A 26,903-nucleotide genomic window follows, 5' to 3' on the forward strand; every position below is an offset into this window, starting at 1 on the left:
CAAATCAGGTCAAATCAAATCCTACCCTATTTTCTTTGGCCATGTTATTGGAACACACTATTATTTTTTTTTTTCGCCTTCCCAATTAAGATCATGTTATAACTTTAATGGCCTTGTCTTTGTTTTATGAATGTTAAGAATGAGCTGTTTGCTGTATTAAATGTGATATTGTTTCTTCTCAAATATAGCCAGGAATCTACACTTTCCTGTGCTACACAAAAAGGAAATGAAATTTCCTGCATTGAGTATGAGTTCCAGGCTGACTAAATGCTAGAAAACGTTGTTCGATATTAAATTGTAAACATGTAATATTGTAGTATATTTGGTTCAATCAATATACATTTTTTCAAAGACACTTAGTCTGTACAAATTGTGAAACAGATTCACAGAGTAGTCCTGTGATGTAATGACCTTAACTCCCCAATGCTATTCTATCCAATATTATGTGTAATGTATGATGATATTACTGAGTCTTGCATCACCCAAGATGATGGGGATAAGTGATCCGAGCTAAAAACTCATATATAGGCACCCACCTCATGTCCCCCTCAGTGCATTCAACTAGTAAAATGGTTTACTTAGAATCTACAAGTTTGTTGGTTTGAGTCTTACGGATGCCATTTGTTTCTGAATGGCTAAATTCCTTGGGCAAGATTTGAACCATGATTGTGCCTCAGTCAAACCAGCTTTATAATTGGGGGACCTGGTAGGATAGAGGTTGCTATGTGAGGGATCTAATCCTATGCGCTTATAGAGGTAGCAGAGATTGTATGCTTTCCAGGGAGTTTAGGAAGTATAAAGGACCAGTGTATACTGTCATAGATCTGTGCCTGGGGTGGTAATTATAAAGTACATTCAGTACAATATGGGGAAAATACTATAGAAAAAACATGTATTATTATGTCATTTTGTACACCAAACTACTAAACAGTCTTTTACTAACTGTGGAGTTATTGTAATTATCATATGATTTCATTATTACTAGTCATTTTAACACAAATGGTACAATACAATAAATTATCGCTGTAAATTGTCAGTTGTTGTCTGAGCAGCCCCAAGGAACACTTATTACTACTATTCTCTGTTCTCAGTGGGGGAGTTTCATTGTGAACTAGGAAAAATGTCACTGTATAATTGATGTATTGCGTTGACAGCTAGATTTTAATAGTTCATCAACACAGTATTTGTTATAGGAATGGACTGAAATGGGAACCTTGAAATTTATAAAAGAGACATATGGATGGATGTATATGGAATCATTTTTCATCTTTAACTAACAAGACATACTTGTTGACATACATGTATATGTATACATGCTCACCAAAACCTTGATGTCTGGGTTTCAACTTTCATTACAGGATTTGAATTAGTGCTAGAAAATATATTAAATTTTATTATTATTAGCATCTTATAGTGTTGTATACTGGTAATCTGTGATACTCCAATGTGATGGGATGAATATCAAAGGGCAGAGGAAGATTGTGTATGAAGGGTTTCCATGGAAACATTCAGTAACTGAGGTCCCATTTTTGTCTGGATTAATTTCACAAATTATATGTTAGACTCATTTAGGAGCAAATCAAAACAGTGTGATGGAAGTGGTTTTAGTAGTATACACTAAGCTGATTACTAATCGTGACCATAGTTATTTGACATTTTAGTATTAAAAAGAAATTATGTCACATGCCAGTTTTATACAGAATATGAATAACTAGAGAGAGCTTTACCAGTCATATGACATTGGTTCAACGTGTCTGTCTGAATAACATATGGGTATTTCAATATCAAACAAAAGTAACCACCAAGAACATCATACAGGTTACAGACTGCCTAAAAAAATGATGGAGAACAAAGAAAATAAACTGCATATTTCAATGTATAAAACTGAATTGATGTTGCCTCCGTTTTGATTCAAACAAATCATATTAAAAGTTGTAAAAATAACAAATTTAAGATAGTACCTCATTACATCATAAACATTTTAATAATCCCATTTCTATAAATACTGATGTAGCTATTAGCAGGTGAAAAAAAAATCCAAATTTTGCCAACACAAAATGTATAGCCATTGATTAAAATGTGGGTGTAGTTACTGCATGGCAGAGGATACCATGATATAGTACTTGTACATGTATAAACTGTAATCAGCAATCTAGTTCAGGGTTTTAGTGAAGGTGATTAATTGGGTATAAATCTACCAGCATTTTATTGAATTTTCTGATTACATTATGGTGAAATAGAAAGGTGGACAAATTCTCGTAATTTCATCTTTATATTTTTCATAAACTATAAAATTTCAAAATAAAGATCATAAAAACTGCCATTTCAATCCTTTATCCTTCTCATCACCAATTTATTTTCTATGTAATCTGTTGAAAATGTGTTTTTCTATGTACATATAAAATAAATTTGTTTAATAAATTATTATCGTACAAAGTGCAACGACCATTTCTTTTCAAAACATAAAGATGAAGCCGTCTTTTCCATAAAATCGTAAATTGTGAAATTTTTAAGGTGTGAATGTAAAATGAAGAACTGTTACTAACATAATTTGTAAGTTACTATTTATTTTCATCATAGAGTGTGCTATACCAGTAGTTCTCTAGGTGGAGTATTTTTTTTTATGAATGAAGATAAAATATTTGGTGGATAGTACCTGCCAAAGGATAAAAATGGCAGAAGTTTGAATGTTACATTATGAGCACTGCAAAATACATTGTTGTGATGTAGAACAAGCAGGCTATGTATGGTGTATATTTTATTGGAAAGCATACAGGTTGGATCATGTGGTATAAACTTAGGGTTATTCGTCTGTGTTACCAAGCTTTTAAAATTGAATTAATACTTCAATATTTCCACGCATTAGCTGATTTAAAATACAATTGCTGTCCTCAAATAAAATAAAGATTGTTTTTGTGAGTGAAGACAGCAAGATTATGTATTACATTTTCATTTCAGAATCATCACAATCAAAATTTATGATTTGAAATATTCTAAAATGTGAACAGTTCATAATCAGTGCCTTAGGGAATGGATGTATATGATTGATGGCTGTATATGAAGTAGGAAAAGATGATAGATTGACTGAGCTCAGCCTACTGTAGTTCCCTCCCCCTAAATGATGTACGGAATTAGTCCTGAGTTCAAGTACATAATATTACTGTACATGTAGAACTTTTCACCAAAAACAAATTTTGGCTAATTTCATTCATAATGAAAAATACAGAAATATGTAGTGGTAAAAAATGTCCTTTGTAATACAGTGTGTGTTAGGCTTAATAATGTGCATACATTAGTTATTGGGAACTAGTTGAATATCTTACAATTATAACATTTTCTCCCAGCTGAAATATCTGTTAAAGTAATTTGATGAAAAAAAAGGGTGAGAGTAATTAATGATATGCACTTCAAACTGAGTAAAATATTCATTTACAGTGTTATTTCTAACTTTGGAAACACTGGTGATGATACTTGGTGAATCTGGTAAAGTTTGTAGATATTTTTGTACCTTGTGGTAGAATTTGATGTGGAAGCCCAGCGACAAAGGGGGGCATATGATATCATGTGTGTGTGTGTGTGTGTGTGTGTGTGTGTGTGTGTGTGTGTGTGTGTGTGTGTGTGTGTGTGTGTGTGTGTGTGTGTGTGTCTATGTCTGTGTGTCTGTGTCCTTGTGTGTATGTGTCTATGTCCATTTGTGTCTGTCTGTGTATATGTCTGTCTGTGTTTGTGTCTGTGTCTGTGTCTGTGTGTATAGGTTTGTATTTGGAAAAGTTGTGTCTATAGGTTTGTATTTGGAGAGGTTGTTTGTGTGCACATTTATGTGGGTTTGTGTGTGTATACCTGTCTGTTTGTCTGTCTCTGTCTCCTTCATAACAACATAGATCAATGTTATTTCAATATTGTCAGTTGTGCTATGATGCTATTGACACTTGTTGTTGTAGGTTTGTACATGTGACTGTTTTTAGATGGAACTATCTAACGAAGCTAATCTCTCTTGATTCTAGTTTGCTGAAGGTCCAATGGTTGATGGTCTATACTGGGAGACATGGTACAATGGTGAGAACTTAACAGATGAAGAAAGGGGCTACATATACTATGAAAACAAGCTGCTAGGAGTACCACGTGTACGACAACTGAAAGTGACCAACGACTCTTGTACAGTGCATTCCGACTTTGAATCAGAAATAAAGCAGTGTTACGATGCGTATTCTGAAAGCGTGGAGGAACGCAATCCGTTTGGCTTGATGAATGGCACAGCGTAAGTGAACTGAGTGCATTTATAGTGATATTATTTGTCATGTTCTGCCCTTTTCCATTTTGTAGATTCTATCCATTATTCATTTCATTATTGGCCACTGTAAAATCAGATCATAATCCATCATGGCACCCAAATAATGTGCTTGGTCACCCCATCAAATTATCTCAGATAATTCACAAATTTATAATCTCTCCATGATGTTGAATCATTCAAAGCAGTATATGTTTAGCATGTTCTCTAAAAATAGATTGTTGTCTTAGAAAGTAGAGAGCTCTTCACGGAAAGAAACCCTTTTTAACAGTGATCAAAACATAAGTTATTGTAAGTCTGTTCGTTTTTTTCATTCAACCATGAAATTTATAGTGAAATGTTTTGTAGATAATCAAAAATGGAGATGTGTCCAGATGAAAGATGGTGTTATAATGACCATTAGTTTGACAGTGATGTTATATTCCCTTAAGGTGCATTCTAATGGTGAATAATAAATGATATTTTTTTTTATGTAAATAGATGGACATATTCCACTGAGGAGGAGTTGGATGGATCTGGTCACTGGGGTAAGCTGACAACCTATGGGGGTGGTGGCTTCTATCAGGATCTCACTCATGACAAGGCAACCTCAGTTGGATATGTAGACACACTGAAATCCAATCTGTGGTTAGATCGTGGCACTCGGGCTACATTTGTAGATTTCACCGTCTACAATGCCAACATCAATCTCTTCTGTGTGGTCAGGTAAGTCTTCTCCCAAGCCAAATGTAAATTAGTTAGTTAGATGTACAGTGGAAACAAAAAATCACCAAATTCTTGTTGTGTTCTGATACTAGAAAGTCTTTAGTACGAGATAGAGAACTAGTTACATTATTGTTATAGAAACCAACTAACCTGAAACAGATGTGACTGAAATTACAACATTTTGTGATCTGGTTTGAGAAAATTCTTTCTACCATTGCTACAGTTTATTTGTTCACACTCCAGTTACTCCAGTACAGTTTTAACATGGTCACGTGACAGGTTCAAAACAATCTTTCACTAAAGATTCAAACTTGCCACTACACTATCTACAGATAATATTGACCATTAATTAACACAGTGTCTTCATATAAATAATTGACCAATTTTAGAGGAATATATCTTTGGTTATTTGATGAAAAAAATGTCCCAGGTTTAGGTAGTGCAGGTTTAATAAAATGAGATGACGATTCTGAGTGTTTAGACTCATATTTTGAGCATCGCAAATCTAATGATATAGATGTGAATTGTTATTGCAAAAAACAACAAGTTTGTTGAATAAACTCGTACAACAACCATGGTATAAATTCATATATGTACAACTTGTGAGAGGGTACCATTTACAATGTATGAACAGGTCATAATAGTTATGGTTCTTATTCCTAGATTGGTGACTGAGTTTCCTGCTACTGGAGGTGCCATCCCATCATGGGATTTCCGAACTGTGAAGTTGTTGCGATATGTAACTGCGTTTGACTACTTCATTATGGCATGTGAGGGTATCTTTTGTCTCTTCATTGCCTACTATGTTGTGGAAGAGATCTTGGAGATCAAGCTCAACAAGTGCTCCTACTTCAAGAGCGTGTGGAATTGTCTGGATTTGTTGGTCATTGGGGTAAGTGTATTGCACTTTCATACACTTTCATGCTTTAATAGTTCACAAAAAAAGTTTGTTGTGGGTCAAAATAAAAAACATGGATGTTGTTTGGAGTCAGCATATAGTAAGGGATAGGAAGACATGAAATATTGGTGTATCTAAAGAACTGGTTGTGTACCAGTGGTCAAATTTACTTACAGGCAATTTGATCACCACATGCTAAAAGATGCGAAACACCACATTATGGTTAATCCCAGGAACTGGTCAGTGTCAGTGGCTTAGTCACCACATACTGGGCGAAATCAAAATTTTGGTGCATCCTAAGAATTATAAATCAGGGGCACATCAGATTGACTTAGAGGGCACCGTTACTGGTCACTAGAACTAGTTGTACGTCAGTGGCATGTCAGATTGATAAAGTGTGTATACTGCTTTCATTTCATATATTATGTATATAGTAGTGGTATTCCAATCAATTCCTGCATTAAAAATGTCTGCTGTTGTCAAAATGTTGTGTAAGCCCAGATCTTTGTTGCAGACAAAGAGTGAACACATTGACTTCTCTAGTAAACTTAAGCCCAGCCTTTGTTCCAAACATAGAATGAAAACATATTAGCTTCTCACAGACTTATTCTGACATTTTTTGACTTTTCCTTTCACAGTTGTCCATGGTGTGCATTGCCTTCAATGTGTATAGAACCAGGGAAGTAGATAGCATGCTGCAAGATCTGTTGGAAGATCCCAATAAGTATGCTGACTTTGAATATCTCAGCTTCTGGCAGACCATGTCCAACAGTATGTTGGCTGTCTTGGTCTTCTTTGCTTGGATCAAGGTATGCACTGTTTTTGGATGATAATATTACAAGTCTATACTTGACAGTCAGTGAGAGGGGGTTGGAGGAGTTGATCACTGTGAGGGGGGTTGGGGAGTTGATCAGAAGATTAGATTGTTTGGTGAGATACATGGCAACATCTCTTTGTGGTACACCCCTGATGATGTTGATGAAATATCACCTAAAATGGATTCACTCCCAAAAATGTCATAACCTATGGAATATTTTGGTCTAAAATAGTGATATGTTTCATTTATTGCAGGTGTTCAAGTACATTAGTTTCAACAAGACCATGACCCAGCTGTCCAGTACTCTGTCTCGCTGTGGTAAAGACTTGATGGGTTTCTCCATCATGTTCTTGATTGTCTTCTTTGCTTATGCCCAGCTGGGTTATCTCATCTTTGGCACCCAGATCCATGATTTCAAGTCCTTTGGTGACTCAATGTAAGTAGACAGTATTTTAGCACGGGGTGGTAGCAGAGAGGGTGAGAGGGGGGCCTAAAGAGTGGTTGATCTTCCCAACTCATAGTCTGTAGAGAGATATGCAGAGATTCATCAGCTTGGTTTCATAATATTAATGAAGTTTATTTTCTCACAAACTGGAAATATTACCTTGTCTAAATATTTCCTCTAGACTCAATTGACATCTCCAGTGGACTGAATGTTTTTGCCAGGTGTACATGTCGTCACATGAAACATATTTTGTCGTTCTTTCAGTGTGCCTAGCCATCATGTATTAGATATATAGATATAACTGTTGTGTCTTACATTGAGATTTTTCTCCCTTCATTGCAGCTTCACCCTGTTCCGTATCATCTTGGGTGACTTTGATTTCCATGAGTTGGAACAAGCTAACCGTATCATGGGTCCAATTTTCTTCTGTACCTATGTATTCTTTGTGTTCTTTGTACTGCTGGTAAGTCGAATTTAAAACTTGAATCTCAAAACTCAAATCTTAGGTTGTCAGTGTCGAACTTATAAACCTCTTGCCTTTTACCACTACCGGTTAGGGTTTGAAACCTAGTCTGGGTTTAATTAAATGTGCATGCTGTGAGTAAGATGTCCTTAAGTTTGAACACAACACAGATTTTTCCTGGGCACTCTTCATTAACTCTGTAACTATGGGGTCCACGTTTATAGGTGTTAGTCATCTATGTGGTTTTCCTGACTCATTGACAAATACAATGAAAGTGATAAATGTGACCACGTTTGACAAACGTAAAAATGTTTACTGACTCTGACAAACATATTAACACATTTTACCTAATTATATTTACAAATATGTGAATACAGTTACCATATATGCAATGCTGTTAATGCTTTATACCAATCTTCACCAACATGAAATTCTTATTTCTCTGTTTTATCTTTTCCCAGAACATGTTCTTGGCCATCATCAACGACACCTACAGTGAAGTCAAAGCTGACATTGCCACTCAGAAGAGTGAGTTTGAAATTACTGACTACTTCAAGAGAGTAAGTATCTGTCTATGTCTCTCAACTAGTGTGAGTACAAAACAAAAAAACATTTAACTTTTGCAAAGACCTGGAAATTTTTGTTTATACTGAGGAAAAAGATGTGAAAAGCACTGAAATGGAGTCTATATACAAAATATTACTTAAAAAAGTGAAAAATAAAAAATGAATAAAAATAAAAACAGGCTAGTGTTTTAGTTGTAGAGCTTGGAGAGGGAAAACATTTGTATAATTGTATAATTTTAACAACAAGGGCCAAGTTCAGAGAAATATTTGGGTGAGAAAAAACATGTCTGACAGCATTCTAGAAAAACTTGGTTCTTTATATTTGGATGAGAAAAAAGATGTCTGACAAAGTTCTAGAAAAACGTGGTCGTGAACAAAAAAGTAGCAGAACTGCACAACTTATGAGAGGTTTCCAGGAAATAGATTCCTTGTAGTAGATTTTTATATGAAGACTAATGATTAGAATGTAGAAGTGAAAAAAAGTTGTCTGACAAATGTATTGAAAAAGTTGGTACAAAAGAAATGAATCATTGTTTTCAATACTTATGGCTTCACTGATAAGATGATATCAAACCATGGGATTCAAACATTGGGGGTTTAAATATTATTTTTATTGATTTATTTTGTTGTGTACCTATAGGGATATGAAAAGATGCTTGGTAAGCTGAACTTCAAACGTGATAAGATAGTGGATATCCAGAAGGCCTTGGCTCAAGCTGATTCCAACAATGACCAACAACTGGACTATGATGAATGGAGACATGAACTGAAGGCGTAAGTAGTAGACTGGTGGTGTTTTGTACAAGTTTTGAAACCATGGTTACAGAGTGGAAAATAGACTAATGTTTTTGTTCTAGACTGTAGAAACTGAGTACAATTTACACAGCTGTAAAAAATAGGTATAATTTGAAGAAATCCAACGTATAGTGAAAGCCATGTAAACTTAATTTGTATTTTAGTACTTTCTAATGAGTTCAGAAGGGAACTTTGACAAAAAAGCATGGAGAACTTGGGTAGATTATACCATGTCAGCTCATCTCATGAGATAAAAACAATGGGTATTGTTCCTAGTCAAGAAGGCATTGTCAGAATTGTTAGGTAACTAACAACAGCTTTAAGTGGCTTTGTTTGATTTGTCAGTGGTATATCTAAAATGGCCTTGTGGGGAAGAATACACCCAGAAGATGGGATTAGATAGTGGTTTTTATGTCAAATGGAAAGTCACTCCGACTTAGCCACAGGGGACTTGACTGGACTATGATGAATGTTGTAATATTCATCATATTACACAGAGACACTTCATTATACCTAAAGCACTACTCAGAGTTCAGTCATACTGAAAATTAGTAGGACTGTACAGGAGTATTTGTAAAATCAAGAGGTGGGATATTTATCTGTCTTGAGAAAAATTAACTATCTCCTATTTTCCTGTAAAGTTTTAAGATTGTAAGTATTTTGAAGTAAACTGAAGGCAAAGTGTTATAACATTTAATACTCTTAAATTTGCAAAATTGAATTTTTTTGTGGGGTGGGGGTGGGTGTAAATCAAAAAGGAAATGTATTTGAATTTTTTATGGATGTACATTTGTAAGTCGTTTATTTCAGTTTGTGGGACATGTATTAACCACAGTGTCTCCATAACACCAGACTAAACAGTTATTGTCTGTGTGGTCAAGATTGTGAAATTCTGTGGGACGTAACATGGAATGGTATTTCAAGTAGACTTCTATAGAGCTGTTCACTTTATGTTGTTTGAACTGTAAAACCCCAAGGCAGTGGAAACTAATTTCATTGATTTGAATGGTAGAGGAAGATACCTTCCTTTAGGCTGTCACCATTCATGCTGAAATGTAATTGAAATTGAAAACCATGAAGCACGCTGAGGGTGGTTTATTTTGAGAGGTTATGTCAGTTTTTGGCTGTTACCTAACTCTTGAAATCAAGGATGGTGTAATCAGATTGAACAATTGTAGATAGATTTTATACTTCTGTCAAGTTGTTGGGAGAACTGAAATGTGATTATAAGAATGTGTATGTGTGTGTGTGTGTGTGTGTGTGTGTGTGTGTGTGTGTGTGTGTGTGTGTGTGTGTGTGCATTTGTGTGTGCATGTGTGTGTGTATGTTTTATAATAATAAGGATTTGAGAATGTTTCTACGGTTCAGTCAAAAGTTGGAGTCAACAGAACTGTATATATATATATATATATATATATATATATATATGAACCAACTGTGAAATTGTTTTCTACCAACAGACGTGGTCATGCTGATGCTGAGATTGAAGCTGTCTTTGCTAAGTATGATGTTGATGGAGATCGTGTGTTGGACTCTGAAGAACAGGCTAAAATGGCCGCTGACTTACAGGAACAGAAGGTATGTACTATGGGAAACTTTGGAACGGTGTGGTGTACTTGCATGACTATTTGCATACATTGACATTGCAACATGTTCTTACTAAACTACTCATTTCATATTGTTCATTCACTGATCATAGTTTCTGACTTCAGCTTTCTCACGCTGTATGGTGATGACTTTCTCCATTACTTCAATTCCCATATTGTTGAGTATGCATGTAAAGCTGTTTTTGTTGTCGATATGTTGCTATATTTCAAACATCCCAGCATGTCAGTTTGGGATGGCTTAACCTTTCAGAACTTTGATCCTGATTGGTTAACGAAATTCAGAACCCTGTTCCTGATTGGCTGAAGACTCAAAACCCAGATCCTGATTGACTTATGAATATGAAAATTCAAAAAACTGATCCTGATTGGCTTATGAATGTGAAAGTTCAGAAACCTGTTCTTGATTGGCTAGTGAATATGAAAGTTCATCCTGATTGGCTGACAAATTTACAAAGAATCATAGTCACAGTATTAATCTTTTGACATTTAAGAATGACTTGAAAGAATGATCAATCCTGGAACAGTTCTGAGATGCCTGAAACTTCGTTTGTGTATCTGCTGTCACTGTTCAATGTTTTGTGTTTTCACCTGTTTTTGTAAACCTTCAAACCCATGTAATGTGTGTTTTGGAATTTGTTCATTTTAGTAAACGTTACAATTTTGTAATATTTGTACGTTTTGTGTGTTGGAAGTGTTTTGTGTTAGCTACTTTATGATACTTTATAAACTTTTATTTAACTGTTAACTTTGTTTTTCATGTATCCCCTCGTGGTGGTTGTTGTTGTTCCTTTCCTCCAAATTTCGTACTTATCCTAGAATCGTCTTAACGCTCAAATTGATGCCGAGATGCGTAAGCAAGAGCAGGTAGACTAACTGTTACTAACAAATTGTTGTGTGTGTGTGTTTTCCCACCAAGTACAGACTGTAAAACAATTTTTACAACTTTTGCATGTTGATACTGCGTGTGCATGAAATTATTCCAAGAAACCATATTATCCATAACAGAAGCATGTCTGTTTGAGGAAATATTGATGCACAAAATCAAATGAATAACTTCTTCAGAATTCACAGTCTGAAATATGAGGACATCTTTCAAAACCTGATGGTCGTACATTTAGAAAAAATACACCTTTTAGAAAAATGACAAAAAATGAAGTGCATATAAAGTAAAATTACTGATAGTAATAGAAGTTTTTAAAGAATATATGAGTTATTTATTTTAACCAAACATGCATTTTGTAAAAATGAAAAAGGACAAAAATATTGAGACAAATTATTGATGTACACGAGACAGTTGGGTTTGTGACACCTGTCTTCTTTAATACAGTGTTTTTGTTAAGAGTGGTAAGTAGGCAAAATCTACCTCAAGTTCCCCCACTAACATAATACTTGGAAATCTGTGTAAGTTTTACCCCTGACTTCAATCCTGTATTTGGGGTTTTCCAATCTTGGCAAAAACACTGTCATATTGTAAGAATCACAGAATTCAATAGAATAAATACTTTGTAACCATTTCTCACGTTTTTTTTCCCTCACATGAAGAAAGCTTACCTTTGCATTGACACATACCTGATACCTTTTATTGTATCCTCTTCGCAAATGTAAACCTCTGACCTTTTTAGCTCTCTCCACACGAAAAGGAAATTGCATTTGAGAAGACTCACGCATGTGTAATGTCTGTGTGGAACTGAATATTTATCATGTTACATACATCATTGTAGTGACGGTAACTTAAATGTGTCAGAGTTGTTCTTACATTTTCTACATTATTGTGAAATTTCTGACCAAATGACAATAATGTTCATGTTGTGCAAGCATTTTTGGAGGAAAGAGTGTTTGTTTCTTGAACTGATTACATCATTATAATGTGTTTTTTTGTATTTGAGCATCCATGCTTTGTATTCAGCTAGAACTGAAATGTTAAACTTGGTTTTGAAACCATTATTCAGAAATGACAAAACGGAAAGGAGATGTATTACTAAATATTTTAAAGTGGTGATACACCTTGGAGCAGACCTTTTCAACCAATCACAGTACAACTTAATATTCATGTATATTCAAGACTCATTTGAATAATATTTAATATTATACACCTTGCAGTAAAATATTTCCCATCAATCTTGATAAAAATGTGATTTTACAAATGTAAATACTTACAAATGAAGTCAATGGAAGACTTACGTGTACTTATGGCTTTGTTTCCTCAAGGCTGAGCTGACCAATGAGATTGCTGAAGTTGAGGAGGCTGCTGCCAACAATGTGCGCCCAGGAACTGCTCGCAGTAAGAGCCGTGTCAGTTTCAACGATGGAAGCGACAGTGAGGGTGAGGATGATGGAAACAGAGGCCGTCCTGCTGCTGGTGTGTCGTATGAAGAATTCACTGTGTAAGTATTATCTAGATCGCCCCACCGGGGATGGCCAGTGATGTTTTGGAGCCCAAATTAAACCACCAATGTTACAACAAGCAGTTCCTAGGAATGGGCTTTTATAGGCAGGTTTAGTAATTTGTATGTGACATGAGACACTTTCCTGTCATGCAAAAGTGCATATCTTTTAAACCTTGCACAAGGGTGACACTGGACAGAAGACATATCCGATGACCCAGAACAAGACATATACAGCATGTAATTCCAATACTTTAACACAGGAGTTATATGTGTTCTGTTCTGGGTCATTAAATTATGCAAAATTTATTTCAAACCTTGCACAATGTCATAACATACAAGTGTCGTGTCTTTCAAACCTGGCACAAAGATAACTGCAGGGACAGACTTGTATGTTAGTCTTACCCAGTGTGTAAATCATGTGGTAATGATAATATGGAAACTGTGATCTCTTATAGACTGAGTCGCCGTGTTGATCGCATGGAGCATTCCATTGGTAGCATTGTATCTAAGATTGATGCTGTCCTGGTGAAACTGGAGGCAATGGAGAGAGCAAAACTGAAACGTCGTGAGACTATGGGTAAACTGCTGGATAGCATCACAGAGGTATGTAGAGATGGCACTAGGAATGACAGCACATGAATATTTGCATCGTAACAAGAAGGCTAGGAAATACAGTACATTCACTTTACTGTGTAATCATTCCAAAAGAACATTTCTCTGTAGAAAGTTGTTGAAACCAAATACAAAAATTGAAATTTCTTTTCATGCATATCATATCATATTTAGGTTGTATTATGTTTGGAATTAGTAAGTGTCTTGGCAAGTCTGAAGAATACTCAGTAACCTGTTTATATAAACCCAAACAAGATGAAGGCGACAAATAACGTTAGGGTTAGGGATTTTTAGAATACAGGCTATGTTGATATTACATATGTTCGAGGTGTTATCTTATGCAAAGTTGTTGTCACTTTGGGAACACAGTGTTCTTTAGGTATGCCAATAATGTGTTACTCTATGCCAACCTCTTCCAGTGTTTTTTATTTCCATTTTGGCATACATGCATTGAATTTTTGTATGCTTAATTTTCCCACTGTAATGCATGCTTACTAAAAGGAACAACAAACTAAGAGGGAGGGCAAAACAATTGATGGGCTGAGACCACCATCTTCTGTCAGCTCTATATACGAGGAGGTAGACTTAGTCATATCATTCATTGTACTACTACTAATGTATTGCTCTTTATTTGCACTCTGTTTGTTACGTCGTTCGGACGATGCCAATGAGAATGGTCGGTTTTATCAACTTTTGTTTGGTTTTGCTTTGATATTACAACACAGCAACAGTTAGCCAGTGTTTCCACAGCTATACTATAGAGCCAGTGTTCCAATTATGTGTATTACTCATTCCAGAGAAGGATGAACAAAAATGTTTACATACATAGATGTCGATATTAAAGATTACAAGAATTGGTTTCCAAGTTTGTCTCAATATCATTTTCTACAACTGTGAACAGGTTCCAAAAAAGGGCACGCACCTCTGAGCAATGCCAAAGTCTGACATGTGGGGGCGCTATTACTTTAGTGACCCATTACTGTTATAGTTGGTTGGGTGTCTTTGGAACAACTTAATTCAAAGTATGAATTTTCAAGGTTCATACAATGTTAAAAAGAAATTTATTTTTTGTGAAAAAAATATGACCATTCTCATTGCTGTTGTTCTTCAATTTTTTTTCTCACAGCCTTGTTCTTGATATCACCATTGTATGCTACTATGTTTAACAGAATATGGAGTGTGTAATAATCTGATAGGTGTTTTGCATTATCAATATGGAAGTGACATTTTAAGTTGAAAGTGAGGCATTTGACCTCAAAACATTTTAATATCAACCAAAATTTGCAAACATTCGGCCCAAAAACTAAAGTATTGGTATTGGACAGTTATCAACATCAATGATGTTCTATACAGAGGTCACTAACCTCACTTTCAGGATGCACATTCCTTCGTGATGTCACTTCCTGTATGGTCATGCAAAAAGTCTATTGCAAAGGAGATTAGTTTGTATATGTTACTGACTGTTTTGTTTGGACTGTACTAACAAGGTATTGTTTCAATCACTACATCACATAGCAGTGTATGCCAACTGCATGGGAAGGTTGTTACTCTGCATCTTTGTAATTAATTCAGTTGTACATCATGTATCATGTATGCACTGAGTGTGATTTCAACTTATTAATATACTGGATGGAGTTTACTTTTATTATTAACCTCCCTAGATATCACTTTTTGTTCCAAAAAATCATGGTAGACATATTCCAGTAACCAGAAAAACAAAAGACTTTTTGAGTTTGGTCACTAGGGGTGCTGTTTTAAAGCAGCTTTTTGGACCAGAAATAAGGGCAGTGATTGTTGAACACTTTAACATCCTTTGGAAAATGTCCCTGTAGGAAAATATGCTATTTGACCAGAATTTAGCCATTAGATTTTCACCTCTCTGCAACCAGACTACACATGTCCAAAGGAAAACATGTTGTTTGACCAGAAATTAGAACAATCTGTTTATCATTGCTCCAGATATTTACTGTATTTGGTGTTTGTATTCTCAAATTGAGTCATGTGCAGCAGCAGGGGATATCAAAATATTGCCAAATTGTAAGAAATTTGTCTTCTAATACATGCGCACGCACACACGCGTGCGCACACACACACACACACACACACACACACACACACACACACACACACACACACACACATACATACATACACAGACGCCCTTGTTGGGTTTACAAGTTTATCTTCTAGCACAATATAAACATGGCTTTTTTCAGATCTTAAGGTGTGGGTTACTAACTCCTATGAGTCCAAAATCATGCCTTCCATTTCTAATTAGTTTCCTCCACGTATTCCTGATTTGCAATTCAAATTTTGGTAAGTGGTAGGAAAACTCTGCAAAATGTCCCTATAGATTGATATACATAGATTGAGACAAAATGTTCTTAGGACATGATGACCTCAACCAGGTAGGTGTACATATGATGTAGGAAGCTTATATTGGTGGTATCACTGCCTCAGAAAACCCAGTGTATCTAAGGTCCACACCATGTAGATATTATATGTTGTTCAAACCTGATGTAGTAGCATCTCGGCCGATCCCATGTAAGAAAGTTCAATCTCATCGTTTTTCTAGGATGAACGCCAGGGCCACACTGAGGATAGTGGAAAGCGTGAACAGATGGAACGTCTTGTTCGTGAGGAGCTAGAACGCTGGGACTCGGAGGCATCAATCAGCCAGGCAGCTGGCCGTTCTGCAAGTTCAACCAAAGGTCCAGGAAAATCCAGTGGAAGTTCACGACCTGGAAGTTCTTCGTCCAACCGCAACGTGGCTTTGGTACGTTGAAATATATATTTTCTTTAGTTTCGTTTGCTTTTCCTAATCTTTTCCTTTCAATATTTGAAGAAGAAAAAATTACCTAACCCTTTTTCATGAGTGAGATTATAAAAAATTAACATATTCCAGTATAACCGCATGTTAATAATTTGCATACTAGCATGGTGTTCATTTGGTACTTTTTTTGTCTCCTTTTTTTCATTCCCTGTTTACTAGACACGGGATGATCTAGACCCTCACATACCCGTAAGTTTTTTTTTGAATTTCACTGTCAGAAAATTCAAGCATTTGTAGATGTGTAAAAATAGATATAGTATAGCACTTTCCCACTCTAAGTGTTGTCTCACCACCCACACATTGTTTGTGTTTCTCTTACCTACTGTTATATTGTTGTCTGTTTGGTGTGTTTAAAGGCCCATGGTTCAATCCCAGGTTCTCACATTAGTGTGATCTTATCAGTAGAGCCGTAAGGATTACATAGGATCACTCTTTTGTTTTAGACCAACTTTATCTATAGCTGTACCGAACAACCTAAATTTGAACCCTAATTCAGACTGTGCCTTAAATCAAACCCTAATTCAGACTGTGCCTCAAATGAAAGGGTCATTTGTCCTGTATCTTTGAAAGAAAAAAATCTATAGTTAACCACTTCTGTGACAGCGATCTTCAAATCTGGGGTAAAGATTTGGTTTCTATGACGACACTAAAATCTGCATTCATGTCTTCAGACATTAAATTGGTACTCATTTTAGAAGAATCTCAATGAATGTATTTGATGAAAATAAAAGTCATGATCACAATATTGCAGTTTTCCAGGCCTTTGATGAAAACTTCCGCTCTTTTTGAGAGTATATCAGCTCCCCCCTGAAATGACAATACATGTAGCTTTCATTCTCACAACTGCTGCACTTTATAAATATGGGGTGGGGGGGGGGGGTCCTCCTCTTGTTGTGTGTTTACTATTTAGGTAGAAAGAGGATAAGAACTCATTCACATTCAGCAGACCCTGCTGTTGTGATATTTGTAAGCATTGTTGGCAGCGTACCCTCTAAAAACAAAAAACAAAATTGGCTAAAATGAAAAAAAAACAGGATTTTCTTTCAATTCACCATATTATAAGGGATGGGGGAACTCCAAATTACTGTGTGTCAGTGGTGTATCAAATCAACTATGCAGGCAGACTATAGGTAGGATCGGGTAGGGGATGGGAGAAATGTGAAGGGTTAGGGGTAGGGAAACTATGTCCCATAATATGTAATGTCCTGTGTCTAGCTAACATTTTTTTGTGTGTTGCCTTGCCTGTGTGTTTTGCTTGGTGATATTTTGCATGTAATGCTTACAGTTTGCTTACCTATGCATGTTAACCATGTTGCTATAACTGCATGCTATTACATAGGAATCAAGGGCTTCCTCAGCTGCCAGCTTCCAGGGCATGGAACTTGAAGTAAGTTGGAACTGCTAGCAATGCATTATCTAGCTGCTCTGTGTCTCACAGACTGCTATTTAGTATAAACAAATAGCTTAAAAGGTTTGAGTTTTATGTAATGCATGTGTGATTTAATTTGCCTTCAATGTGCACTGGTCATTGCTGGCTACAAATGTCATAGTGCATATTCTACTGTTTATGCCAAGTTTCATGTGTGCCTCATTACTATATTTAGCCTACCTGTAGACTTCAAGAACTATCGCTACTTATGCTGTTCTGTTATCAACATCATGTCAGTTAGGATAGCAGAGTAGTGTAGCGATAGTCGTTCTCAAGTCTACTGGTAAGCTATACTATACTATGAACATGTCTGATATTTAGTGACTGTTTGGTTGTAAGACTCCGTACACTGTTTCTGTATGAGCAAATCACTCCTAGAGTCATTGTAAGTATGTATATATACTAGCAGACTTGCAGTGGTGTATATCAGTTTTGGTACACAATCCAAATACTACATTCTTAACTTAGTAGTATGCACCTAAGAGATAAAAGTCTCAACCTATTGCCAATACTTTGTTCAAAATTGTTGATTGCTTTGAAAATAAGATGATAAACCACCCAAATTTCTTTTATTTATTTCCAAAGGCCCAGGAAAAGACTTTCAAATTGCAAAGTTTTGAGATATTTTAATAATTTTGATCACAGACATAGTGAATTCTGCCGTAGCTCCATTGGTATATGCACTTAAACTTGATGGTTGTTTCTAAGGTTAACCTATCCCAAATTATAAACCGACAACATAACCAGGATTATACCATGCAAGAGCTAATTTGAACAAAAAATATGGAATATATACCCTGATCATTCTACAATGCATGTCTACGTCACTGATTCTGCTGTGTTTGAACTATGAGTCACTTTCCCCAATTTTTCTTTGATATTACTGGTTCTGGTATAAATATGTTCTTTGCCAATTTACAATCTTGACACTTAATGACCTTGGCCTTGACAGCATTAACATCACACAGATCATCAAGGAAGCAAAATTAGGACAGAGGGCTGAAAGTTCATTGACACTAGTTTAATATGTAATCAGTTGAAGTACAAACTGAAGACCTATCTGTTAAATAAATGATTGGTTTGGATTAAGTAATTGAACAGAATTATGCTACTGGAGTCTGGCATGATAACAATTCTTTCTGATTGATTGATGGGTTGATTGATTGATTATTGTTGTTGTTGTTGTTGTTGTTGTTATGTTTTACTCAGCTGACATGAGTTCCATTTCCCCAATTTACAGGATGGTAGCGGAATGACATCAAGCAATGTGTGAAGATAAAAAGCCTTACAGTTGAAGTTGTTGGCAAAGAAGACAAATTTCCTTATCTTTGAATCCATCCAGTTTCACTGATGTTACTTAAAAATAATATTAATAATAAATATTATAATAATAATCTGTAGGAAAATATTTCAGCAATAACAGTAGAAAAGAAGACATTGTTGTCATGTGCATCACGTTTGCTCATAGTTACAAAGTTTTATCATGTTTTAAAAAAAACTTTTGATTGGTTGATTGCCGTAATAGAATACTAGTAATAATGAGTATGTATGAATTATAACATCTTTTCTGTATGTATGTTTGCAAAAAAATGTGCTGAAATACATGTTATTGTGTTGCCATGACATATTAGTCTTGGAAATGTCGTTTTTTCCCCCCAGACAAACAGAATTCAGAGTCTTGCTTTTAATGATTGTTTTTGAGTGACAATTGTTTTAATATTAACGCAAACTGCCAGTAATCACATAAGTATATAAAAAAAACAAAAAAAAATTAAAACGTTGCAATATGAATAATTTAATTTCATGTTCTGTTTCATGTGTTGTCGTAACTGAACCAAAATTAATCGACAAATCTGGTAATATGATACTAACCAAGGGATTTTGTCAGATGGTTGTGTGTATATATATATCTTTCTTTTTCTTCATTTCCTCCCCCCCCCCCCCCCTAACAATCTTCAAAATGGAGAAGTGCACAAGTTCACATCTATATATAGTCATCTAACGCATCATTAATAAAGTGGCAGGGAAGTTAATCAGTCTTAGGGTACCAAGCTTTAATGGAAGATTGCGTTAGGCAAAATGTACAATGAATCACTTACAGGTATTTGAGAAAAGTCTTGACAAGGCAAAATTGTTTGATAAACATGTTTGGGTAAAGTCTTGATCAGACAACAGTTACATTGTATGACAAACTTGTGTAGGAAAAGTCTTGATTCTATTGTAAACCGCTTTAACAAATGATTTCGTCAGACGAAAACGTACAATGGAACACAAACATGTTTGAGAAAAGTCTTGATAACATTTTACATGGCTTTAGTGAAAGATTGCCTCAGACGAAAACTTTAAGTGTGTTACAAACATGTTTGGGAAAAGTATTTTTGTGAAATCTTGTAAAGCCACTATTTTTTCACATTTCATGTATATCTTAATTATATGTATTATATGTTTCACAGTGTGAAGATTATATGTACAGTTTTATTCATACTTGACAAGCAAGAGCAATGGATACAAAACAAAACAAATGCAATGAAATCGTTTATTTTTTGGAGTTAAAACTAATAAAGCCAATGTAAATATCTGTAATTGTTGAATGAGAAAAATCACACACAAACATTCCAGCATTGTGGATAATTTGGACATTTCTCTTGGTTGTTGAGTAAAAAAAAAAAAGGAGTCTATCTATTTACATTCTCTGATATTACAGTGTGTAAAATAAACCTAAGTATTATAAAGTAGCGTTTTTGGTTTGTTTTATTGTATATTCTGGATATATTGGTCAGATGGGCATTACAGAGAAGATAAAGTTACTATTCATGTTTTGTGATATTTTTTTGTATGTTCTCCAGTATACAATAAAACGATATTGTAGATAAAAAAAAAAAATGGGTCTTGTCTTTATTTTGGGATAAGAAAATGTGAAGTCATGATGGTTGAATGGTAAGAGTGGAACCTGTAGGTTGTAGGTTGCAGGTTGTACCTTGCCGCTGCAGTTTGTGGATAACTAAAGTTGGAGGACAAGGTTTGAAACATGATTGTGCTGTAGTCAGTCAGTTTAGCTGTATAATTGGTTTAACGTTGTAGATTTCCTACACTTTCAGTAGTGTCAGGTTTTAACTCGTAGAAGAGTTAATCCCAAATGTCGGCTATTTATAACTTGATTGGACAAAAACATTTGAAGATTCTAAAAGCATGAAAAGAGATTGGTGTCACCTATCGTATATAGTTCAATAAAAAACAAGATGGACTCAAATTTATTGTCATTTTGCTTCAAAATTTCAGTGTGTGAAAATGAATAGTTCCTTGATTGTTAATTTCCAACAAGACACAAACACTAATTTATATGCAAAAAACTAATACTGTTACATGAATTTGGTGGTCAATTTTAAGTTATTAACTCCTACGATGACGGCTAATCCCCAAAATGTACATATCCCTCACATTCAGCTGGTGCTGCCAATCAAGCTGTTCATGCAAAAATTGTTTGTACTTGATTTTTCAGAAGGAGATTTTATTGTTTTGGTCAGTGGGAATGGAAAACGGCCAATATTTCAATGAACAAACACATTTCAGCAGACACTGTGGGCAAGGGAGAAAGTAAAGGTACCTGGTATGCATGCAGCGGTTCAATGCAGAATGATATGAGGAGAGGGTAGTGGGAGTATTACAATATGGGGGAAAGAGAAACAGACAGAGCAATTTTTTGGTAGTGGTCAGCATGTAGACCCAGTGGGAGGGCATGTATGATCAGCCTTCACTTTCCCCATTTAATCAGCAAGAAAACCAAAACTGTCAATATTATTACCAGTCTATGTAAACCAATTTATTTTGCTTTTTCAAAATATTTCAGAAATCAACTTGATTCATTTACACTGGGGTCTCTTCTCCCAGGATTAAGAGAAGTTTTGCTCAAATGCCTGCGACCCCTCCCCTTAGTATACAGACAAAACAATGAGTTTCCAACTACAATGAGAAATTTTAATAGGAAATTCAGGAAAAGCCTGTCACACAACGCGGGCGTATAGCGCCCCCAACAGCTGTAAAATATTTTTTCGTTTTTTCCAGTGATACATATATCGAAATGTCTTTACACGGATTGTTTGGTTTGGCTAAAAAAAATATACGTATCTGAACTATTTAGGTCATAAAACCCAAAGAAATTCTAAATGTATATTTAATGAATATGGACATGGATATGAAAAGCAACTAACACGTCAACTAACTCAGACAAAAAGCGTACAGGCGTGAAAGTTGGAGATTACAGTCTTTTCAGAGACAAATTGTTAAGATGGATTAGTAATACATTAACTTTCTCAAGGTCAAGGCAACGTATTTTGAGGAGACCAAGGTCACCAAACACAATTCAACAGTAGTGCCCCGAGTTCCACAAATGCTGATCTACATCGATCACTCAGATGCATGAGATGCTCAAAATTCTGCGAAATCCTTGAATCCGAATGACGTGCGCCCCCACGGGGCGTAACTGGGTTTGGATTTTGTGCTCGAGCGGACTCGCGCGAGGGCGCCTTATTTAACTTCCGGCAGGCTCTGACAAAAGGTAGGAACGAACAAAGTTAGTGATTCGACAAAAAAATTCCGCCTAAAGATTTCTAATCAGCATGTATTGCAATATCTGATCTAGTTAAAGTATCATAGTGTTCGTACTGATCGGAGAAATTGTGACAGACTGCTGCACGACAAGTCGACTCCAGTCGACAGTCGGTCATATCATTGTCAAAATCATGGTTGTGATAGATGTTATTGTTATGGCTGGCACTTCAACCGATATCTATGAACACATGGATAAAGCAGTATAATGTACACCTCTATTGCTGCAGTGTCTATCTTTGAATGTAACCGTCTAACGTAAGAGCATATTATATAGTCCTGCTTGCACTGTTGCAGACGGAGAGTAAGTCGTCACTTCCTCAAGTTCCTGAGCAAAACCCGTACACTGTATCTGCAACATGGTGCAAGCATACACTCTGAAGAGCATATTGAGTACTAATACTATGTACTCTTTTACATACTCAAGATATATTCTCGTATATTAACGTTACATTCAAAGACAGACACTGACGAGGTTAGTCCTGCTTGCATACAGAGTAATCCGGGACTCGATTCTGACAATTGTCCCTCCATTTGTGTCAGTAATATAAGACCTGTGCACCGTCTGCAAGCAGGACTACAACGAGGTGTACATCAATACTGTTTTGTTCATATTTGCATAGATATTGAGGAAATAATGGAGGAACCTGGGATATATTTTTGTAACCAAAACTATTGGTTGTTGTGTTTTGAGAGAACTTTCTCCCCAGAAAGGCTCCCTCACACATTGCTTGTACTAATTGCACAAAAAACCAACAACAAAACATATTGAGAATAACCCAAATTCCCATTTCAGATTAGATTAAATTTATTTGTGAAATTTGAAAAAGTCTTCTTGAAGATAAGAAAAAGTTGTTCTGGAACTAAAAATAATAATCCTATGTAATCCTGATGACTCCACTGATAAGATAACACTAATATGAGAACCTGTGATTGAAACCTTGGCCTTTAACAACCAAATCTCACAACCTATGATCCATGGCTATAGAAAAAAATTTTCTTTCAGTTTGTTTCACCATACATGTAGACTCAGGTCACCCTGACTTTGGAAACACAAGGATCTATGGTTTTCCGTTTGTGCATGATATGATGTGTGACTGTTTTCAAAGTTAGGGGCTTTACAGGACTTTTTCCATACACTACCACATGAAAGAGTGTTGTTGTGGTGATGTAAATGGCCCAGGGATGGGGGGAGGGGGCAACTCCCATAGATGGCAATACGGGGAAGATCCGTGCGAAAGGTTTTTTTTTTTTTATGTTGGTTGGTATCAGAAAGGGTATACTTTTCATGAGGTGGTGGTATGAAAGGGTCGGGTTAATCAAAACTGGTGTTAATTAACAGAGACTATGCATTCAACACTAGAAGTGTTTCAACCTAGTGTATCTACCTTTAAAACTATCGTACCCTCGTTGTTCATGCCACACTAGATCTAGGGCTAGCTTCCCCTGGGAGCCCTGGCTAGACTGAATAAAATGCAACTTGGTATCAGAAAGGGTATACTTTTTGTATAAAATTGGTATGACACACATTGGGTTTCAATGTTTGTGAGGAACCTCCCTGTAATGTTACCCATGGACTCCGATGGAGGAGGGCCACACACACACACACACACACACACACACACACACACACACACACACACACACACACACACACACACACACACACACACACACACACACACTGATTTAGTCAGTGGTCAATATTTGCTATCATCATACTTGCTATTATGAAACACTCATACAAGAATGCAGTACAACACTCCACTGAGACACAAGCCAACACTAGTTACATTTGTCCTTCATGGTGATATGATTTGTAGTTTTCAGATGGGTAGTTGCATTTAGATGTTGCAAGCGGTGAGAGCCTTCTACTTTACTTACCAAAATACACAATTGTGACTGTAAGAGTTTTACCAGTTAGCAGCATTGGAAGTTGCTGTCAGGTGCCTCTCAGCACCATACTGTGCTCATGACAGGGATCTGTCAAAAGACTCGGCCATTTCAAAATACACATTTGTACAGTCGGAAGGACAATAATCATTTACTAAATTGATGTGTTGTGAAACAAATACATGAACCCACACAAAAGTAAAATACAGCATAGTTTGCACAAGAATGAACAATTCACCGTTGTTGGTGCTCAAGTTATTGCTGTTGATGACAATAAATGGCCACCACAATGACAAAATCTTGTTGTTGGCTAATTTTCATTAAATTTTGTAACCACTAGAAAGTTTTGTGTCATGAAAGTCTATTATTTTTATAGTGCCTAAAAAACTTACATCTCAAGGTATTCAGATGCACACTTTGAGAAGTGAACTTTCATTTCCATAAGTAGCCTATGTTTATGACTTCATGTACATACCAGTGTGACTGTACCCTAGTATAGCCACTACACTGACACACAGCAATTTCCAAATGTGGTGTTCCCCCATCCCATACTATGACTCAAAAGAAAACTCAATTTTTAAAATCATTTTGACCGACAACAAAAATAATTGTCTTTAAATTCGAAGACACACTGATACATACATTTCGCTATTCTAGCAATGGGGTTATGAATTAGGTAATATTTAAACATTGAATGGTGAGTGTTTCTTTTTTAAAACCGTGAAACAAGAACGGTTCAAGAGTATGTTGATTGTTTTCTAATTCTATCAAGCATGTAGTGAATTAAGTGAGTTTTGATGAGGGTTTCTATATAAGTTGAGTATATGTACATACTAGTACATAGTATTACTAGTTACTACAGAGGCCATGGATGCTGTCACGGTGCAGTGGCTCTTGACCCGTACCTACATCAGTATGGTGTGGGGCTTGACTAAATGTTGGACCCATGGCAAGTGTTAACATAACGGGTATGTGATTTTTGCCTCTAGTTTCTTTTCTTTTTTCTTTTGCAGTCATTGACAAAAAGAAAACAACACGATGTTCTTTGAAGAATTTTATGATTGCCTTCTGAATGGAGATAGCCAGGGCCTAGATCAAGCATTGAAGTATGGACAGTCTGCCAATATAACATTAGAACAACCCCAGCTACCCATACAATTAGACTATCATTGCGCTTGTGGCAAGACTACTCCTCTGTTATTAGCAGTATGTTGCGGATATGTTGAGTGTCTGAAAGTACTCATCGAGAATGGTGCTGCTGTGAACTTGCTGCCTTGTCAGAGCCATCACACTGCATTGCAATTGGCAAGTCGGAGTCCATTCAACAGTGGAATATGTGCAGAGATATTGCTATCTTGTGGTGCCATTGTAAATATTCCAAACTCTGATGGTTACACACCCTTGCATACTTCAGTATCACATGGTAAACTTGAAGTTGCACAGCTCCTGTTGGAATCAGGGGCTGAAGTAAACAGAACAGCCTTTGAAAATGAATCACCATTACTTCTAGCAGCCTCCTACCCACTGGATTTTCCAATGATTCAACTGTTGTTGAAGCATGGAGCTAATCCAAAGCTTGGAGATAAATACCGGAATACACCACTGCAGCTTGCAACTAAACAAGTGCATTTGCATGCTGTCAAACTTCTACTTCAACATGGTGCTGATCCTAACACATTGGATATTTATCACCAAACTCCGTTATTTTGTGCTGCTAAAGTTCACATTGAACCCACCAAAATCTATGCCAATCATCCATCATTATGTGTACAAGCTCTACTTAACTATGGTGCCAACATAAGACAAATCTGTCTTGGTCAGAATATATTTCAAGTTGTAATGAGACAGTGTCCGGATAATTTTAGCAACTTGAGTATACTTCTCAGTGGATATGATCACATTGATGCTCTTCTCAAACCGTTGATACAGACAATACCCAAGGAAATCCAGTGTCGTTATTTACAATTCTACAAAAACTGTTCATATTTATCCAAGAATCCAAGGTCTTTGCAACACCTTAGTCGCTGTGTTATCAGACGTGTGCTTGGTAAAAGTTGTCAGACATTAGCCACACAGTTACCACTGCCAGATAGACTTCAGTTATATATTCTACTGGACCCTTATATATGTAGGAACTTTTACTTGTAACTTAAGTGTGGACCAGATACATATACCTGTACTTGTAAATTAACTGGCCCCAGATAAATACAAGAAGGTTTACTTGTAAATTAACTGGACCCTGATAAATATCAGAAATTTTACTTGTAAATGAACTGGACCCAGATAAATATTGGAAATTTTACTTGTAACTGGACCCAGGTAAATGTAAGAAATTTTACTTGTAAGTTAAGTTAAGTGAACTGGACCCAGATAAATATCAGAAATTTTACTTGTAAATTAACTGGACCCAGGTAAATATAAGAAATTTTACTTGTAAGTTAAGTTAAGTGAACTGGACCCAGATAAATATTAGAAATTTTACTTGTAGATTAACTGGACCCTGATACATATAGGAACTTTTACTTATAAATAAACTGGACCCTGATACATATTACTTGTA

At 35.9% G+C, this 26,903-nt stretch overlaps 2 protein-coding genes across 6 annotated transcripts in view; both read left to right on the forward strand.

The window, feature by feature from the left end:
* LOC144452112 (polycystin-2-like protein 1) overlaps positions 1 to 20,367 on the forward strand; it is a 32,655-nt gene extending 12,288 nt beyond the window's left edge. Inside the window, exons 4-19 of one of the 5 annotated variants that reach the window (XM_078143129.1) lie at positions 4,005 to 4,258; positions 4,769 to 4,993; positions 5,657 to 5,885; positions 6,530 to 6,700; positions 6,963 to 7,144; positions 7,496 to 7,616; positions 8,078 to 8,176; positions 8,823 to 8,956; positions 10,438 to 10,555; positions 11,401 to 11,448; positions 12,793 to 12,968; positions 13,427 to 13,574; positions 14,085 to 14,162; positions 16,159 to 16,359; positions 16,576 to 16,605; positions 19,086 to 20,367. In XM_078143129.1, the coding sequence (XP_077999255.1) occupies positions 4,005 to 4,258; positions 4,769 to 4,993; positions 5,657 to 5,885; positions 6,530 to 6,700; positions 6,963 to 7,144; positions 7,496 to 7,616; positions 8,078 to 8,176; positions 8,823 to 8,956; positions 10,438 to 10,555; positions 11,401 to 11,448; positions 12,793 to 12,968; positions 13,427 to 13,574; positions 14,085 to 14,162; positions 16,159 to 16,359; positions 16,576 to 16,605; positions 19,086 to 19,118 (2,247 nt within the window). In that variant the 3' untranslated portion in view covers positions 19,119 to 20,367. The remainder of the gene's footprint in view (positions 1 to 4,004; positions 4,259 to 4,768; positions 4,994 to 5,656; positions 5,886 to 6,529; positions 6,701 to 6,962; positions 7,145 to 7,495; positions 7,617 to 8,077; positions 8,177 to 8,822; positions 8,957 to 10,437; positions 10,556 to 11,400; positions 11,449 to 12,792; positions 12,969 to 13,426; positions 13,575 to 14,084; positions 14,163 to 16,158; positions 16,360 to 16,575; positions 16,606 to 19,085) is intronic. The other 4 variants (XM_078143130.1, XM_078143132.1, XM_078143131.1 and 1 more) reach the window with 4 other exon arrangements.
* A 5,010-nt stretch (positions 20,368 to 25,377) lies between these two features.
* On the forward strand, positions 25,378 to 26,903 carry LOC144452299 (ankyrin repeat and SOCS box protein 10-like). The gene has a single exon (XM_078143369.1). The coding sequence runs from the start codon at positions 25,382 to 25,384 to the stop codon at positions 26,489 to 26,491; it is 1,110 nt and encodes a 369-aa protein (XP_077999495.1). The 5' UTR covers positions 25,378 to 25,381; the 3' UTR covers positions 26,492 to 26,903.

Source organism: Glandiceps talaboti, chromosome 22 (assembly GCF_964340395.1).
Source record: "Glandiceps talaboti chromosome 22, keGlaTala1.1, whole genome shotgun sequence".
Lineage (NCBI taxonomy): Eukaryota > Metazoa > Hemichordata > Enteropneusta > Spengelidae > Glandiceps > Glandiceps talaboti.